The sequence below is a fragment of the Tetrao urogallus genome (genome assembly GCF_951394365.1).
Source record: "Tetrao urogallus genome assembly, chromosome: 14".
Classification (NCBI taxonomy): domain Eukaryota; kingdom Metazoa; phylum Chordata; class Aves; order Galliformes; family Phasianidae; genus Tetrao; species Tetrao urogallus.
Genome location: NC_136827.1, coordinates 3,767,290 through 3,785,769, shown reverse-complemented (window position 1 = coordinate 3,785,769; position 18,480 = coordinate 3,767,290). Strand labels below are relative to the sequence as shown.

Here is an 18,480-nt window from a genome sequence, read left to right as displayed (position 1 = left end):
GATATGGGCTAGGTAAACAGTCTGGGTGCAAACTGGCTGGACCTCTGAGCATGCAAGGTGATCAGCAGCTCAGAGTATTCCTCCTTTGAAATCAATGGTAGGGCCAATATTGTTTAGTGACTTTATTAAAGACTAGAATATCAGAGTGCATGCTTAACTTCACAAACAGCATCAAATAAACAGGTGCAGCCAGTACTAGAAGGTGAGATGTACCATAAAAAGGTCAGAAAATTAGGCTGACAGAAACCTTGAAAAGTTCAAAAGGGAAAAAAAAAAAAAAAGAAAAAAAAAGTCATGTACATACAAGAAAGCAAGCCTCTGCAACAGCCTGGGCTCCAAGAAGCTGCTTTGGAAAAAAGGACCTCAAAGTCCCAGAGAGCCACAAAACTGTCAGCAGTCTAAGCCCTTTGAGCAGTGAAGGCCACCATTGATCAGACTGTGGAGCAAGAACCAGAAGAGTGCAAAACTTGACTAGCACCTCTTGTATTCAGCACTTATGAAAATTCACCTGATCTACTCTTACAGACTCGCAAACTGCACTCGCAAAGCTGACAAAGTGGAGAGAGTAAAACAGAGGGCCATCGCAGTGATCAGGCAGCTGAAATATTGAAATACACAATATGAATAGAGGCTGAGAAAGCTGCATCTGTCAAACTTCAATATAGGATTCTGAGGAGATTTTACTGCAGCCTGTAACTACAAAGAAGGTAGCAGGACCGGAGAATACAGACTCCTGTCTCTGCTCTACAGAAATAGGGAATAATATAGGAACAAACATTGTAGAGAAAAATAAGTCCTGCCAGAAACACCATGTCCCAAAAGGACTCAGAAATATTCTGCATAGCTTCCCCAACATTAGCACTGCACAAAGTGTATTAATACAGCAGTATCAGGATCCAGTAATTTTGATAGTCACGTTAAGTCAAAATAACAATAAATTATTAGATGACTACACAATAGCTAGAAAGTACAAATTCTATGCTGCAGTCCACTGTCCATTGTATTTTAACACAACTACACAATACAGCTTTTAATTTGATAAAATTAGACAGAAATAAGAGAAAATTGATCTTAAGAGGTATCTAAACCTTGAGAATGAACCAGCCACTTCCAAGCCAACTACAGTAGCTTGGTTAATGGCCCACATTAAGTGCCCAAATGATCTGGAACTGCTTGCAGGCAACACAGTTCTGTCCTCATCTTTGTTTATTTAAAAAAAAAAAAAAAAAAAGAAAAGAAAAAGAAGAGGAAAAAAAAAAACTTGGCAACTGTAGGTGCTAAAAACACCAAGGAAAAATTGCTTTTTGAAACTGCTGCAGAAGCTAAATTTCCCATTAAGGGGATAGTTGTTTAAAGTCAGACCTGAGGCCTGCAGAAAGCACCACAATGGACAGGTAATTTAAGTACTATTTCTTCAAGGAAATACATGTTTGCTTCAGCCTGCAGAAATTTCTGACTAATCACTGTACCTTGCAGTTTTCATTGTACATAGAAAGAAAATGTTACGTTGGCCAAATGATGTTGTAGGAGTGCATTTTGCATTCCCGTGCCTTTCAACTTTGCCCTCAAAGTTTTGTAGGCTACTCTTCTACTCAAGATCTAATGTGGCCATGCAATCTGTGCAAGACAAAGAAAGTCTGCAAGAACAATAAAATAGGATTAAAGGGGCCCAACCTCAAGTGCCAGAACATAAATACAGACCTTGTGAAACAAGCAGGAAGAGCTGAAGTTCTTACTGCAAAGGCAGAAAGACAACAACTGTGAAATAGCCATATGGTAGGATTGCTTAAGTTGTCAGCTTGTGTCTGATGATGGCTGGATACAGGGTTCTCAAAGACAAACAAGGAGGAGGAGGAAAGAAGAGGTTTTCCTTTATGTAAAGGATCAACTCAAATTTCTGGAGCTTTCCTATAGACTAGATGAGAGGATCACTGAGATTGGGCTGGTCTGAGTCAGAGAAGAGGTCAGTGAAAGAGTCATCATGGTGGAAGCTTGCTACAGCCACTCACACAGGAGGAAGGAGGGCACACACTGTTCTTCAAGCAATGAGAGAAAGCCTCCAATCACTCCCCTTGGTTCCTAAGAGGGACTTGACCTCCCTGACACTTGCCAGATAGGCAGCATAGAGTAGGCAAATGACTTGGCAAGTTTCCAGATGGTGCCAGACATAACTAGATGCTAGATGGGCCAACTAGGGGGTAAAGATGTCCTGATCTGCCACTTACATATGAGAAAGTAATTGGGGATATGATAATAAGTAGCACTGCTGCTTTAGTGACATGCAAAGCACTGAGAAGTGCAAGGGTGTTAAGTAGCTGCACATAGGCTTGGACTTCAGAAAAGCTATATTTTTCAGAACTCAGGAGATTTGCAGGATTTATCCTCCACAAAACTGTCTGAAATAACCATAGCACAAGAATGCTCCATCCAGATGCTGAGTAAAAACAAGCAGGTGTGTCAGAAAACCACTTGGGCCTTAGAGGCATCTCACAACTGAGCTGCAGTGCACAAAAGAAGGTATGGTACACAGAGTACAGAAACATTGCCCAGAAACAAGGGATGATATTAGCAAAATCACAGCTATGCTAAAGTTTAAACTGGTAATAGGCATTAAGAAAAGCTTCCAGCAATATATTAGCTGTAAAAGCATAAAGAAAATACGATGGTTTAGTGACAGACTGACGTGCTCATTGCCTTCTTTTTATTAAGTCTTCCCTGATAGAGACTTGCCAGCCTTCACAACTAAAGACAAGTTTCAAGGAAGAAAGAATCAAGTTGAGCATCTCCTAAGTAATCCTAACTTGTAGGATCAGATAGGACAGATCTGGTACAGCAAGATCTATCTGAAAAAGCACAGTGACATCAATCGTAAGTACTAAAAATATTTGATAAGTAGAACAGGTAAATAGTGCATTTGTCTTCAAAAAGAACAATACAGCAAGGTACAGGCTGGTCAGCATCAGACTCACTTCCTTGTCCCATGGAAGATCATGGAATAAACACTATTAGAAGCAATTTCTAGGCAAAGAGAAGATGACTGGAAATAGCCAACAGATTTATCCAAATCACACTTGAATAACCTGCCTGTCTTCTAAGCTGCAGCCACTTACATGAAGAGGGAGGGAGAACAGTGAACGGACTTTTCTACGTTCATCTGGAATGCCATGTTCAATCTGGCGCTCCTCAGTCCAAGAAGGATTCTAAAAAACTTGATCAAATCCAGCAAAAGACCACTGAAATAGTCTTTACAATGTAAGATGAGTCTGGGGAAGCTTAACTTGTTTATCCTGGGGAAGGGCAGGCTTCAAGGTGACTGAAGAGCAGTCTTCCAATGAAGACTAAGAGAGAGTCTACGAAAGACTCTCTCTTAAAGACTAAGAAGAGTCTAAAGAGAGGTTACTCAGAAGATGGAGCAAGAGTTTTTAATAGAGGTACACAGGATGAGAAAGACATAATGATTATGAATTGAAACAGGAGTGTTGTGGTTTAACCAGGCAATCAGCTGAGCAGCACACAGCTGCTTGCTTGCTCCTCTCCAAGTGAGGATGAGGAAGAGAACTGAAAACAAAACAGAACTTGTAGGTTGAGATAAAAATCTATTTACTAAGGCAGAAGAGGAAAATGGAATAAAAATGCAATGATAACTATAAAACTGCCTGCTGAGCAATGACCTGCCAGCAACACAGTATCTCAACATGCCAAGTGACACCCAGCAACACCCAAGCAGCCAACTCCCCGCAGCTTTATGGCCTTCCACGTGATGTGATGTGGTATGGAAAGACCCTCGGCCTAATTCAGGCCACCTGTCCTGGCTCTGCCTTATCCCCTGCTGCCAGACTATGAAGGCAGCAGCTCTTCCCTGCTGAGCAGTCCAGCCCATCCCGGGGCATGCTCCCATCACTCAGCAATGACCAAGACATCAACGTGCTATTAATGCTATTTTGGCTGAAACCAGGACACGGAAGTTCCATCTGTTTATTTATAAAAGCATTAATAGAAAAACAGTTAAGCTGTGGAACAAGTTGCACAAAGATGCTGCGGTTTTCAAGACTCAAAGCCCTAAGTAGCCCAGTCTGAATTTCATGGTGAGCCTGTTTTGAGCAGAGGTTGGACTAGGAGCCCACCCCTAAGGTCCCTTCCATCCTTAATGATTCTAAGTCTGCTTTCCACACAGAAGAGAGTAAAATATTTATTTGTTCCTCTACATTTGGGGTGAGGTAAGAAGGGTTAACAGTAAGCTTTAAACATGAAGTACAAATAAAAAATATGAAAAATAGTCAAAACAGTTGCTACAGAAACCAGGATTTGTGCACATTGTAAAGAGAAAGTACAGTCATTCTTGGACACACAAACAAAAAAAACTCATCCTGTCTCATGTTATTTCTTTCCAGTTCTTAAACAGAAATGATTAGTTAAATGAATTCAACTTGTATAACCCTACCTCATCTTTCATATTCAACATGTACCAGCTGATTGGATATGAAAGGTAATTACATTAGTCCAGTGCTATTCCAAAGACCAAACAGTACGCAGGTAGAAAACAGAGAATGTCAAACTGTTTGGGATACAATTGCATTCAACTATAAAATGGTCAATCTCATCAGAACATAAATAGATATATCCACATTTTGATCTTCATCCCATTTGGACTTCAAAGGTATCTCTCTCTCTCTGGCACAAATTAATTCCCAATCTGGGGTGCACTAAAAAGAACACAGCCAGCATGTCAAGGGAGGTTACCCTCTCCCTCTATACTGTCCTGCTGAGGCCACATCTAGAGTTCAGAACTGTGTTCAGTTCTGGGCTCCCTGGTTCAAGGCAGACAGGCGACTGCTGGATAGAGTACTGCAGAGGGTCATAAAGATGATTAGGGGACTCGAGCATCTCCATCACAAGGCAAGGCTGAGAGACCTGGGACTGTTCAGCCTGGAGAAGAAGATACTGAGAAAGGATCTTTTCAATGCACACAAATATCAAACGGGCAGCAGCCAACAGGAAGAGGCCAGGCTCTCTTCAGTGTCACATAGAGACAAGACAAGGGGCAACAGACACAAACTGGAACAGACCACGTTCCATATAAACATGAGAAAGAACTTCTTTATTTTGAGTGTAATAGAGCACTGGAACAGGCTGCCGTGCCTCCTCTGGAAATATTCAAAACCCACCTGGACACTCTCCTGTGTAACCTACTGCAGGGAACCTGCTTTAACAGGAGGGTTGGAGTGGATGATTAATGAAGGAACAGGCATCTGTTCAGTTGCTGTTCAAAAATACAACTGGCTACCATAAGACTTCACAGCTTGGGAAAAAGTTTTACCAACAAACAAGTGATCTTAGCGAGGCCAGAAATGAAAACAAAACCTTGATTTCATCTCCCTTTTTTCTCCCACTTTCAGACACACACTGACTAGATACTCTTCCGAGTAGATCTTTTCCTGGAAATGTGAAGAAATTGATTTTTTCTTCCCTTTCTTTTTAATTTAACAAGCACCCAGTTTCACCAACTCTGTTGCCATGAAGAAGCACACTGGGTGAATGTGCTGTAGCCACTAAGTAGCAGATTAAGTCAAGAAGTCACCATCGAATATGTAGGGTTGTTTTAATACATAAAAAGCCATTTGAGGGATGCTGTGCATTTACTTGACAAAGTCAGCATCAGGATGTTACGTCACTAGCAATCTTCATCACTCTTAAGTAGATTCCCACCTTTTATTTCCTTTGTTCTTATCCAGCTTTAGGTTTTCAACATAAGATGAAGCAAAGCAAAATTGCTTTCACAGTGTTTCTGAAGAAGGGTAGGCATATTTATTCGATACTTTGACTTGCTGAAACTACTCATGCTTATAAAATCATTTTGCTCTAAGTCACTTACTTACTTCAGGACTGTGGAAGACTGAACTTAGAAAATATTTATTATATAAAACAAAGTTAACATCAACTGGGAATAATTCACTTCCAATTACTAACCACCTTCATGAGCAATTAGCTAAAGAACTTCCCAGAGAGTTTCCCTGCATTTTCATCTGTTAGCTATTAGAAATCACTGCACAAAAGGACGGCTAGCCTGTTTCTTTCACATTCTTATCTGAGAAACTTATATCCAAATGAGTTTCTCAGTTTGAAGAACCAGGCTTTGCCTTAAGGCTTTTCTTCTTAATATCCACTTCCACTTCTGGAAAACCAACTTTCTTTGCTTAAGAACTTGAATTCTGCAGCTTGTTTCACCACTATATTCTTCTCTCCAGCTTACCACCCTACTGTATTTAGGCATTTCATAAATGCATGAATGCTATTTTCCCCGTACTATTTCCTACTAATGAGTTTTCTTTGCTCCCCAGCTATATTATTAAATGACCATCTCTAACCAGCTCTTCCACTCCATGAGACTGCTAATATCTAAAGCTGGCACTCTGCAGCTATTTCAAAGCTTGTAACCTAGAAGTTCCCACCTTACTAAGTGATGTTGTAACCACTGCCACTCTCACCAAGCAAATGTGTTTCATCCAGCATTTTCCGAAGTCAGCATTTCAAAACACAAGCTCAGTACAATGCTTGTTCCAATCAAAACAGTACCACTATACAGACAAAAGACATATAGGAGAAAAAATTCCTACATTAAAGCCCCATTGAAGTCCAGAAAAACAATGCATCATGGCTAACAGGACATTTGAACTACTTTCACGACGCAGCTTTGCCTTGCTAAAACCCTCGGAGTGATGTTTGAACAAAACAACCATTTTAATTAAACCTTGGTGTCTCCATATCTGGGGATGACACATTCACAGCGATAAATTTTAATAGGCCTTATATCATGTGACGGCATATAAGAGTTTTATGTTGCAAATGATATCTCAAAACAAACAGATTATGCAATCAAATCTTTGGCAGGAAAGTAATCCATGCATTTTGTGACTTTCTATAGTAAGAGAAAGAAAACTAATATGAAGTGAAATTACATTCATTCTTATTTTGGCTACCCTGCACGTAGCGGGGGGTTGAAACTCAATGATCTTTGTGGTCCTTTTCAACCCAGGCTACTCTATGATTCTGTGATTATTTGGTCATCCACGCTTGGAAAAACTGCACATCTCAATGAACAGGAATACTAAATTTCTTCTATTTTAGAGTCACCTTTTTGAAATCTAAAGAAAAACTGAAGTTAGGAACTTTGCTGCTTTGGGACAAACTGTTTGCAGAAAAGCCTTTTCCAAGTTCCTGCATTAGGCTGATGCCACGTAGTACCTGTAACTATCTGCTTTATCTACTGCTAATAGCCATTTTGCCAAATAAATTTCCTCAAGTTTAAAGTTGCTAAAATAGAATTCACCAGTACATACCCAGAGAAAGACTGCAGTGACAACTTCAATACAGAAGGGCAGTTTGAACTGATTTAAACATTTTATGTTTTTTACAGCTTACTTTTGCAACTTTTCTTAACTGTCAAGTTTACTCATCAGTGTGCCTATCACCACATTATGCAGTACTGCTTTGCAATCTAATACATTTACTTTATACAATCTCACTATCACATTCTTTATCAGCCACAGAAACAAAGGAATAAGACCAAGTGAAAGAATGGGAATTAAGAAATAGTTACTTAATTACTAGTATGCACAAGAATGCACTAATGTCCCTGCTTTTAGGATATAATTTCCATACTAGTGAAGTGCCTATCTACTGAAACGTTTCATGAGAATGTTCATTCACAGGAAAAAATACTCTTTCTCTCTTTCTCCCTGAAAGTCAAGCAGACAACTTTAATTCATCTCTTGGAAAAACAATTCAGAGCTAGACATTAAAAAAACATCTTTTATAGTGCTGTAATTTGGGATATGAGCACCTCATATTCAGTAATATGAAATTTAATACCACTTCTATTCTCATCACAAGGACCCTTATAACCATTCAAGATCTCTTACGTTAAGCATTCTACAAAGAAGCCCCAAAAAGGGCTTTTAAAGAAAAAAAAAAAAAGAAAGAAAGAGCAAAGAGATGGAGAAAAGAACACAAAGTGGTAAAGGTCAGTAAGGTGAGTACAGCAGGCACTGACCTTGACTCAACAGCAGACTAACCTGAATTAAAGTTATGCCTGACATCATGAAAATTGTAGGGAATTTAAAATTTTTCAAAACCACTTTTCATTTCTAAAGGAGGACCTTTCCTCCAAAGTAAGAGCACCAAAATGGAAGATAAAAAATACATCTAAAATCAGAGTTCACCAACAGCCAAAATAACCAGCACCATCACCTTGTAATACTATGGAGCCCTGTCTGAAATAGATCTGATCTTCCATTTGTATAGGCAATAACAATTGTGTACACTGAGAAAACATCCTAAAAAGTTACAGACATCTGATTTGTCTTGTTAATTTGGGCTGATTGCCTCTATTTGCAGGCACAGCATAAAGTGACTACAGTAACCCCACACAACAGAGGAGGTTTAGTCTCTCCAATTAAACTCCTAAAGATAGCATCACTGCTAGCAGCCTTGCACCTCAGATTGAACAGAGATAGAAGTTGCAGCCAAGGAGGTATCAACTATAAGAATGCTATCTACTTGAATTGTCTGCATTCCTTGGTCTTTAAATAGATTTGATAGGTGTTTCAGGAACTTCATTAGTAACCTGACACTATATAGACTATGTTGATTATTCACCACACAGTTCAACAGGAAGGTAATCCTACTGACCCCTATGCAAGAGGCAAAGAGGATTCTCCAAAAAAGCCTCACTAACGTAAGAATTACTTCTGCAGAAGAATCACAGATTTTCACAAAAACCGAAGTAAATATGAGTTTGGAAGCAAGATGAATTCTGAAATCGATTCTGAAATTTCAGATCAAGAAATACAGAAACCTAATTAAAACACGTGATGGAAAAAAATCAAGACAACAGCAGCTTTAAAACAGCAAGGTTTTTCTTCATCTTAGCATAAGAGACCTTCATTAAGAACGCTCCCTTCGTCAGTGAGAAGGAAGGGAATAATATAATGATCAGTATAACCATCAGTTAAGATTTCCCCCTATGAGGGACAAAATTAGATTAAGGTCTCAGAAAAAGCAGCAACTCCTAGACAGAAAGGTAAAATTCTAATTAAAAGCTCCAGAAATCTATCAATCACAGAATTAAAAACACATACTGCAGCACCAAACAGATGGTATAAAACTGAAATACAAGACATTTATTCTGACAGAGACAACTTACAAACCAGATTCAGTTAAGGGAAAAAAAATAAAAACCACACTGAAAGCAACTGGCAGAAAGGTAAGAAGCAACCCCTTAAATCATATCTCTTCTACAACTTCTCTAAAGATATGGCTTGCAAAACTTACTTAGTGAGTACAAGACCACAAACCTGTTCACCTTAAATATAAAGGCAGAGAGTAGACCTCTTGTGTATGAGGGCTGTGCCTCCTATTTTATCTTGTTGGCCCATGACATCAGAGATGAACATTGGTGGGACAGCAGTAGAGGTTGAACCTCCCACCAATATTCCATTACATTTTGTTGCTGTGCAACAGATAGCAGCAGAGGAACAGTCTGACAAAATGGCATCTGATATGGAAGTGCTTATTAAGCAAAGGCATGGGATTGAATTTCTCCCTGTGGAAAAAATGGTACCCACTGACATTCATTGATACTTGAACATTTATGGAGATCAAACAGTGGATATGAGCACAGTGAGGTGTGGTGACGGAGAGTTACATCAGTGGCAACAATGATGTGCAAGACATCTCAGATGGCCACGCACAGCTGTCACACCACTAACAGTGTCTTTGCCAGCCCACTCACATGAATAGGATTACAACCAGGGAACTGCGCAACATCAGCTTCAATGCCTTGGAAACAATAGTGGCAACACTGGAGTATCACAACATTTGTGCCAGGTGTTCACACACAAATGGAATAAGCACCATTTGCAAGCTAGTCATGTCCTATTAGACCCATATGAGTTTGAAGGTGACTGCTTCCTGGATCACATCATTACCAGTGATGTGATGGTGTCACAAATAAAAGCCAAAGTTAAAATGGCTGTCTGTGGGCTGGTGAAGCATGAATCCCCCATAAAAGAACAGTTCAGACACAGCTCTCGGCAGTCAAAGCGATGTGAACTAACTTCTGGGATACAAAAGGGGATCCTGTTGGATTTCCTGGAATCTGAACAACTATCGAATCTGACTGCTACATCACAAAGCTAAGCTGAAAGCTCAAGTCAGGCCAGAGAAGATGACAATTTTTCTCTTGGAATATGATAATGCCAAGCCCCATACCAATCTAAAGACCACAGCACCATAGCAATCATGAAACAGTGGGGCACCTCCATTGGTGCAGATTTGCATGAGCAGTGCATGCAAGCTCTTGTTCATCACTAGTGAAAATGCATAGCTAATGTGGTGACCATGTTTAAAAATAGCGTTTTGTAGCTGAGAATTTGCTCTATCAAATAGTGTTATTATGCTTTTTGTGTACGATGTCGTTTCCATGGCATTACTTTTGGAGCAACCCATGTATTCAGTAACACTACAAAAGAACATCAATTGCTTACAAGGCCATTTTTCAGTGGAAAAGTTCTTCCCATTCCTGTGAGCCATTCAACATCTGAAACAACACATCTGACTGAAAAACACTGAAAGGAGATTTGAAGATTAAATAAATGGAACTCTGGAGAAAAGACTTGAAAAAAATCAAAACAAATCTCCTTGGGCTATGTTGCAATCAGAATATTACAAGAACCCGTCCAGAATATTACCAGAACCCATCTCTTTCTTAAGAATTACTTAAAAAAATAAACCAAAAGAAGTCAAATTTATACAACCGGACTTGGCAAGCAAAACCTGTTATTGAACCTAAGAGGGATGGGAATGACAACAACAGCCTCTAAGCCTAAATCCACATTAAACTATAATAATGTAGCTGAATCAACAACAGTGAATAGAAGCTTCCTGTCAGCCAAGGAGCAAAAAGGAGACAAGCCATGTGCTACAAATTTATCTCAAAGAATTCATCAGAGTATGGTGCACAGAATTTACCTCTACCATGATGACATTTTCTGAATATTCTGCTTACTCATCTACACGTCCCTTTAATGTGAATATATGGATATAATCACCAGAGGAATTGTTACATATTACTTCTAGTCATTCTATCATTTTTCTTCAAATAGTTTTACCATTTGAAGTTAACATTAGTTCTTCCCCTCAGTTATCTTGACATCCTTTCCTCATGAAGCTGGAAACTTGCTTTGTCTCAACTTGATGATAACAAAACATTGCTTTGTCTTGCAGGGCTGGAAATTAAGATGAAGAAGGAACAGAGAGCTCCCCATTAGGGAGTCATTCAACAAGAAGACAGAGGATGTACGTGTTGGCTCCTGCAGCTGTCATCTTCATGACAAAATCAGGAAGCTGACTCCACTTAAAGTTAATACATGTCCTGCTAGTGCTGGAGAAGAAGTCTCTCACACAGGCAGACTTTTTCCCCAGCTACTGAAAGGCATTCAACAGTGTGCTACCAAAATTCTTTACCTGACCCACATCTGTAATTGAAGAGAGCAAAGAAAAAAGGACTAAGAGGTACCAGGTTACTCAGGGAGAACTTTCCACAGTCTCTGCCGAAGATTAACAAAACAGGTGAGATCATTCAGTAGTTGTAGTATTAGGTGACAAAGTTGTGTTTACCTCCTCGGAACTTCTGGAGTTCCAAGCTCAGTAAAGAGGAATCAGCCATTTAATTTGTTATACATACAAATTCATTATAGCGTAACACCTTATGAGACTGCAGGCACTTCTGAAGATAGGAGGCTGCACAACTTGCAGTTGACGTTCATTCCAAACTGGATTTAGTTAAGTCACTTCAAAGATTTAGTTATATGTTGTCAGTTCAAATTCAGGGAAGGAAGTAAACAAGGAAACAACAAATGGATAAAGAAAATGAGAATTTATTGAGGAGGAAATTTGTTTTTCAGATTTAAAAAATAAATACACAAATGAAATTGTTTAGTTTGCTTAAATATGACTTGAATGATCACTACAGTCCTCAGTCAGATGGCAAAGAAAGCTCAATTCAAGTTCAGTCCTCAGGAAAACACCTTGAAAATGACACAACTTCAGCAGGCACCAGATGAGAACTACAAACAGGAACACAGTTGTGAATAAGAAAGGATGCACACACAAACTCAGAGCAAAACTGTTTTCCATTCATCCCTCGTGGATAAAGCATAAGTCAGCAGAAACGCAATATTTAAGCAATAGCTTCCATTCTCCATAGCTGTGAAGGTCGAACAGCCTCACAGCAATCAACTTACAAGTGACAAACAGTGGACAGCACAGGGATTTTTATACAGATAACTAAAAATAAGAGTATTCAGATTTTTTATTTTCAGTATAATTATCCATATAGATATGTGAGCTACACTGACTCAGGCACACACTTTACTGCCGAATACATAAATTCCAGAAAAAAGCAGCATACATTCTCTGTACTTTAGGACTACCTAAAAATAAGACAGCTATTCATTTAAGGAGAAATTCTCCATTCATTTAATTGCTTTGTGTGAATCAATACTTCACAACAAAAGTAAGAGCTTAAGAAAGCGAGCAGCTTCATTTATTAGAAAGATACTCAAGTAAGTAATCTGATCCTCTTCAATCTTAACCCAATTTGTACAACCTACAGACAACATGATGATGGCCTTCATTTCATTATTTGCCTATGTACCTGCCAGAATCCTCCTTCCTGCTTTCATCACTTCAAGACAACATTACAAATTCAATAGTGCAAGACTCTGATCCAGTATAGCTGGACACATTCCGTCAAACACAGTGTTAAGTTATTAAAGGGAAATTAGCCAAATCAAATTCAACAACTCAGTCAAGCTTCCCCAGGATCAGAACCTTTGATCAGTACCTTTTGCCTCTTCAAAGCCACAGTCATATGTCCATTTATTGCTACATTATCTAGAGAGAAAGAAAGGACTCATGCAGAGCTTTGGAGACAAACACTACAGAAACAAGTGGTAATCCTTAGTGGAGAGAATCCTAAAAAAGCACAATGTGAATGTAAGAGTCAATATGATTTGCATGTGTTAAACATTGTGTTCTGCAATAATATGACAGCATTCAAGACAGTAGCTAAGATCTAATTCAGAGACAAAAATGGAGGAAGCTGTAGACATTATAAACCAATGCAACTTCAGCAGCTACATGTACCTAGGCCAAAAACACCATAATAATATATTTGTATAACAAACCCCAGACCACATGAAAACTCTATAGCAAGCAGATGACTAAGCTTCTAAATTGCACCTAAATGTGGACATGCTCAATTTAGCTACTCAAGCAAAGCACAGAACTGATTAGTCCTGCAAGCTTTAGCAATTTAGAAAGGTAAAGAATCCTCCATATTAGAAGACAAAACAAGATAAAAAACTGATGCAAAAGCTATATATTAAATCAGATTATAAGCCATCAAGTATAAATTGAGCAACAAATCAACATGGCTAAATTCCTGAATTTTGACATACAGACAGACACAACGTGCTGCTAACAGGGAGAGAGCAAGACATTAATCAAAGGAAAAATGCCAAGGCATAACTTTCATATTCAAGCACAGAGTACATACTGACCCATAAGACAGTAGTTTCTGCGTGTCACTTGCTCCTTTCAGAGCTGAAGGTAGCTTTGATCTGCTCACTACATTTACACCATTTCAAACTAAGCTTGACTATCAGCATTACTGTTACAAAAAATGACAAGTATAATATTTTACACATACAGAAAACACTTCTACTGAAGAAAATCACATAAATACAGAATCACAAAAGAACTGAAGTGTTGCTAAGCAAACTGACGGGAGAATTCTGTTGAAGCAGGAGCCGTAAGGAACAGTTTGGAAAGATGAAATATATAAACATATCCATAAAAATCTTGAGTATCCCTAATTTTAAAACTCTTAACTTCTGCCTCAGCTATTTGCAGAAAACACCTTATCAGTTGAACAGCTTGGATAAAACAATCCCTGTGCCCACCCCTAAAAGTTAACTCTAATCCTGTTGGTAGGATGTAAGCCCCAGAGTCAGGTATGTTACTGTAGCAATTAGACATGCACATCTTGGACCTAATTTCATGAAAATCTCTTCTTTCATGAGTAGTGGGGTATCCTGGGGATTCCTTCTCTAGCACAAATGTAAATGGGGTTTGTAATGTAAAGTATTTGTTTCACCACCTCCAGACAAAATATTTCTGAACCAGTAGCACACAAACATTTTCCTCTCTTTTTAGCTCTTCATGAGAACCAACTTAGCAAAAACTTCCGTCTACACCAGACAATTAGAAGACTACCATAGAACATAATAACAAGGCAAAATGCAGCGCAAACCTAACACTACTTGCTATAATTGTAAAGCTACCATTAAAGATGAAACTGCATAAGGAAAATTTTAGACTACTCATATGCCATTTCTGTGATTATTGGTTAATTTGTGAATTCCCCTGAAGACAGAAATCTCAGGTACAACTCTTTACAAGAACTGTATCTCAAGGCACTAAAAAGAAAATGCTAGAAAAAGCATAAGCCATGTTTACTATGAAAAATGACTAATAAAAGCTCTGGTGATGTTTGTTTCTTGTAATATCAGAAGATATTTACTAGTTTATTTAACAGAACTTGTTAACAAGAGATGTTTCCGCCTAAAGATTTTTATCATCTTTTCTTAGGGTTACATTTGCAGTTTCCTTGGGCTTCATATTGATGCAAATTTACATAATATTTAACTTGGCTCCTGTGGCCAAAACATTCATAGAAATGCAACTCTCTACAAGCTTAGTAGCAAAATAATGCAAGTGACCCTGTTAGATCTCTCATTAATTATTAAGGCAGAAAGTTTCCAACTTACAGCAATATGTAGATTTTTTTAGCTCAAAAGAGTGCAGAAAGAAGATGACATTTTCATATGCTGACTACAAAAATCTGCTGGGAAAATAACACAGCAAAGCTTTTTGATGACCGCACACTGGGCACATAAACATTATTCCAAGATAAAAAGTACCTGTCTCTATTTACCTCAAAATGACAAAAACTGATTACGAGTCGAACAAACCAGTTAAAGACTAAACATCAACCCAGTGTTACATCATGGGTACAGAACGCCATGGGCTGTGAAGAAAAGGAGGATCTTTGATACATCCAGTGGTTGACTAACGTTTCACCTAAGAGGAAGGGAATAAGGTCTTTTCCTTCACTGATCCAATTAGAAAATTCAGGTTAGTTCAGTGACTCGCAATCTAGACTTAAGAGAAGTTACACAGGCTTTAAACAACTGCTGCAATGAAGATGACAGTGAACAGCATTAAAAAAAAAATAGTGAAATGCTCATAGTGAAGTAGTACATAAAACTATAGAGTGCATCATTATGGATTCCTCTGTGTTATTTCCACCATATTTTAGTCATCGAATGCTCCAATAACACACTATTTTCAAAACAAACCAAAAAGCTGTAACACAGCTCTAGAGCCTATTCACCAGTAGAGCATCTCTGAGGTTAAAGATTCAAACTGAATATTGTGAAATAGCTACCACTGCTCATCATGCAGCCATTAATCTAAAACTTGAATCTGTAAGCTACACCAAAAATGATCAGAACTAAGAACGCAGCGATTACATGCACTTGCATTCTTTTTAAAGCTTAACATACCAAGATCAAGCAACTTACTCTTTCAGCCTTGCTTCTTACAAAAGGCAAAGGAAACCAACATCTCTATTAAGTACGTTCTCAAAAAGGAAACCCAGTAACAAAGTGAACTCAGCCTCCCTAAAACCTAGGCAATAATAAATCACTATACTCCTCTTGAAATGCTTCTCAGGTGGCGAGCTAACCGTGCATTCGTGAATCACTTCAACCTGAAATCCGAACGTTTTATTCCAGCCCCCAACTCTTAAACTGAGCACACCTCACAGATGAAGGATACCAATAGTTGTGTAATCACACAGCTACACCTACCCTTGCTGGCTCGCTATCCTACCAGGTTGGGAGGGGTGATTCTCAGTTGGCTTGAGAGTTCTGTTTGTTTATTGGTGCCCAGATTGCCAGTTTTAGAACGTACATAGTTTCATGCACAGATGGAAAGATTTCAGTAACAGACATCTGAAAACTATTGTTCAAGCAGCTAGGGTTAAAAAGAAGGCTGATAGAGCTACAGAACATTAAAGATGGTGGAATAGCCTAGTAAAAGGTCTCCCAGCACTATAAAACGAATTTAGAAACATTCAAGGATGTTATAAAAATTCATTCTGGGACAGAACTTAGCTTTTAAAAGGCCTCTACACATGAAAGCTTGGTTTCCTTAGTAACCTCATTTAGCTTTCTTAGGGAAAAACTGCTTGAGAGTTTGAAGTTTCCCCAAACTGTAGGATCCAAAAGGAAATAAAACAGGAAGTCAACCCATTGAATCTGCAGTTTCTGCCAATGAGTTTAAATGCTTCAAGTTGTCAGTTAATCCACATAAGGCACAACTAACTGCACTTCTCCTAGAGACATCAGTGGAGCCCAGCACAGAGCCGTGCTGAAGCTCTGTTTAACATTCCATTCTGGACATCTTCTGGACATCTAGCATTGGGTATTCTCTGCAGTAAGCCATGTGCAGCGTCGAGAGATGCTGCCCTCTGTACCAACTCAGTGTCAAAACTGTATCAGAGGTCTGAAGTTAGCTTTCAGCTTTCCCCTTCGGAATTTGCTACGTAACAGAGTCAACCAAAAAAACTCGTAAGAAGTTATAACACAGAAGATATACTCCACACATACTCATAACATTCTCCTGTAACTGAGTGGAAGCATCTCACAGTATTACACTATCATAAACCCTGTAGCAGATTAAAAACTAAGTAACAAGCTTCCCTCCCCTTAACACCAACTTAGGCAATTTAAGACAGAAATTAGAGACCGCTTTCATGTGACTTCTTATCCATTTGCATTAGTTTATGTCAGTAGTTGATTTTTCCACGGTGATGAAGTCACCACACTGGGAAAACTAAGCAAGGGGAAACTGCTGCCAGCCACCAGGTGAAAATACCCAGGTTTCCAATTGCATTTTAAATTGGTGTTCTCATTGACAATGATTATTTCGTGGGAACATTCCATATAGAGTTCTAAGCAAGTTAGAAACAAGTCAGCGCAAAACCAAATCAACAAGACCCCCATCTGCTAGTATGGTCTGGAAAACACCATGAAGCTTCAAAAATAATTTTTATTTATTTTATTTTATTTTTTTAAAGTGAAAGCAGCAGCAAGGTACCTGTAACTTCTGAAAAGCTCCTCCCCTTCCCTCCTGAAAACATTAATTCGTGTTTCATTACTTAAGCTGCTGTTACTATGTACTCCACACCGATAGGCAGGTGTTGAGAAATTCATGCCAGATGTTTCTATAAGTACTTGAGGAGCCCTTAACGTTTACTACTTACAGTCTCTCAGCATTCCTGGGAATATCCCTCGGTACAGTTTTGAGTCCTAGTCCATGACAATCCACGTTGGAAGCAATGCACGTACATTTATGAGGGCATCCTCCAACAGGCATCCAACTCATGGAGCTCCAAAAGCTCAAGATCATTCCAAGGCACAGAAACGCACTTCTTCCACCAGACATGATTTCTTGATCACTCCAGCGGGTATAAAAGTGTGCGTGAGCAGCCAGCCCTTCAAGATGAAATGCCTCTATGAAGGGGAAAAAAAAAAAAAAAAGGAAAAAAAAAAAAAGGCTCTTAGTACAGCCCAAGGGAACCCACCACTGCCATCATCGCCGGAGCAGCAGCAAACCTTCAAAGGCGCCTGAAAGGGTTACGTTAGGTGGAAGAAGGTGGGGGATTGCCTTTCGGGCTCAGGTTTCCTTCTGTTATCTACGAGCGGTACCAGAAGGCAGATAGTTTAACAGAGCTCGAGCCAGATGCGTCTTCAGATGAAAGAGAAACCGGGAGCGAAGATAAATACACACAAAACATCCATCAGAAGCGGCGGCAATCTCCCAAGCAGCCTCCTCCGCTCCGCATCGCCCCACCTGGGCCGGGCAGGTGACCCGCGGAGGCGCCGGGCGGCAACTCAAAGCTCCGCGAGCTCCTCAGGCGCTGCCCGCCGCCGTTCGGCCGCTGCCGCCGTGGGCCGGCACCCGCGCGCTGACGGCCGGCGGAGCCGGGACCGGGAGGCGGCGAGGGATGGACGAGTGGCGGCGGCGCTCCCACCCGCGGCGCTGCCGCGCCCGCCCGCCGCTCTCCATTCACTGGGCATGGCAGCCGGGCGAGCGCCCGCGGCACGGTGCCACCCCTCCCCCCTCCCAAAATATCAGCCGCCGCGCCCATTGGCCGCGCGGCGTCTGACGTCACCCAAACGCCGAACTTTTGGAGCGGAGGGAGGGCGAAAGTTTGGGGCCGCTCCGCGCGGCGGCGAAGGAACTCGGGGACCCCCGGCCCCATCCGCGCCCCGGGACGCGGCTCCCGGA

General features: G+C 40.0%; 1 protein-coding gene across 1 annotated transcript in view; it reads right to left on the bottom strand.

Annotated features, from left to right (window-relative positions):
• Positions 1 to 17,634, bottom strand: part of SLIT3 (slit guidance ligand 3) — a gene marked incomplete at both ends in the record, with an annotated part of 466,941 nt that extends 449,307 nt beyond the window's left edge. Inside the window, one exon of the mRNA XM_079542234.1 lies at positions 17,453 to 17,634. Within this exon, the coding sequence (XP_079398360.1) occupies positions 17,453 to 17,634 (182 nt within the window). The remainder of the gene's footprint in view (positions 1 to 17,452) is intronic.
• Between the last annotated feature and the right edge of the window lie 846 nt (positions 17,635 to 18,480).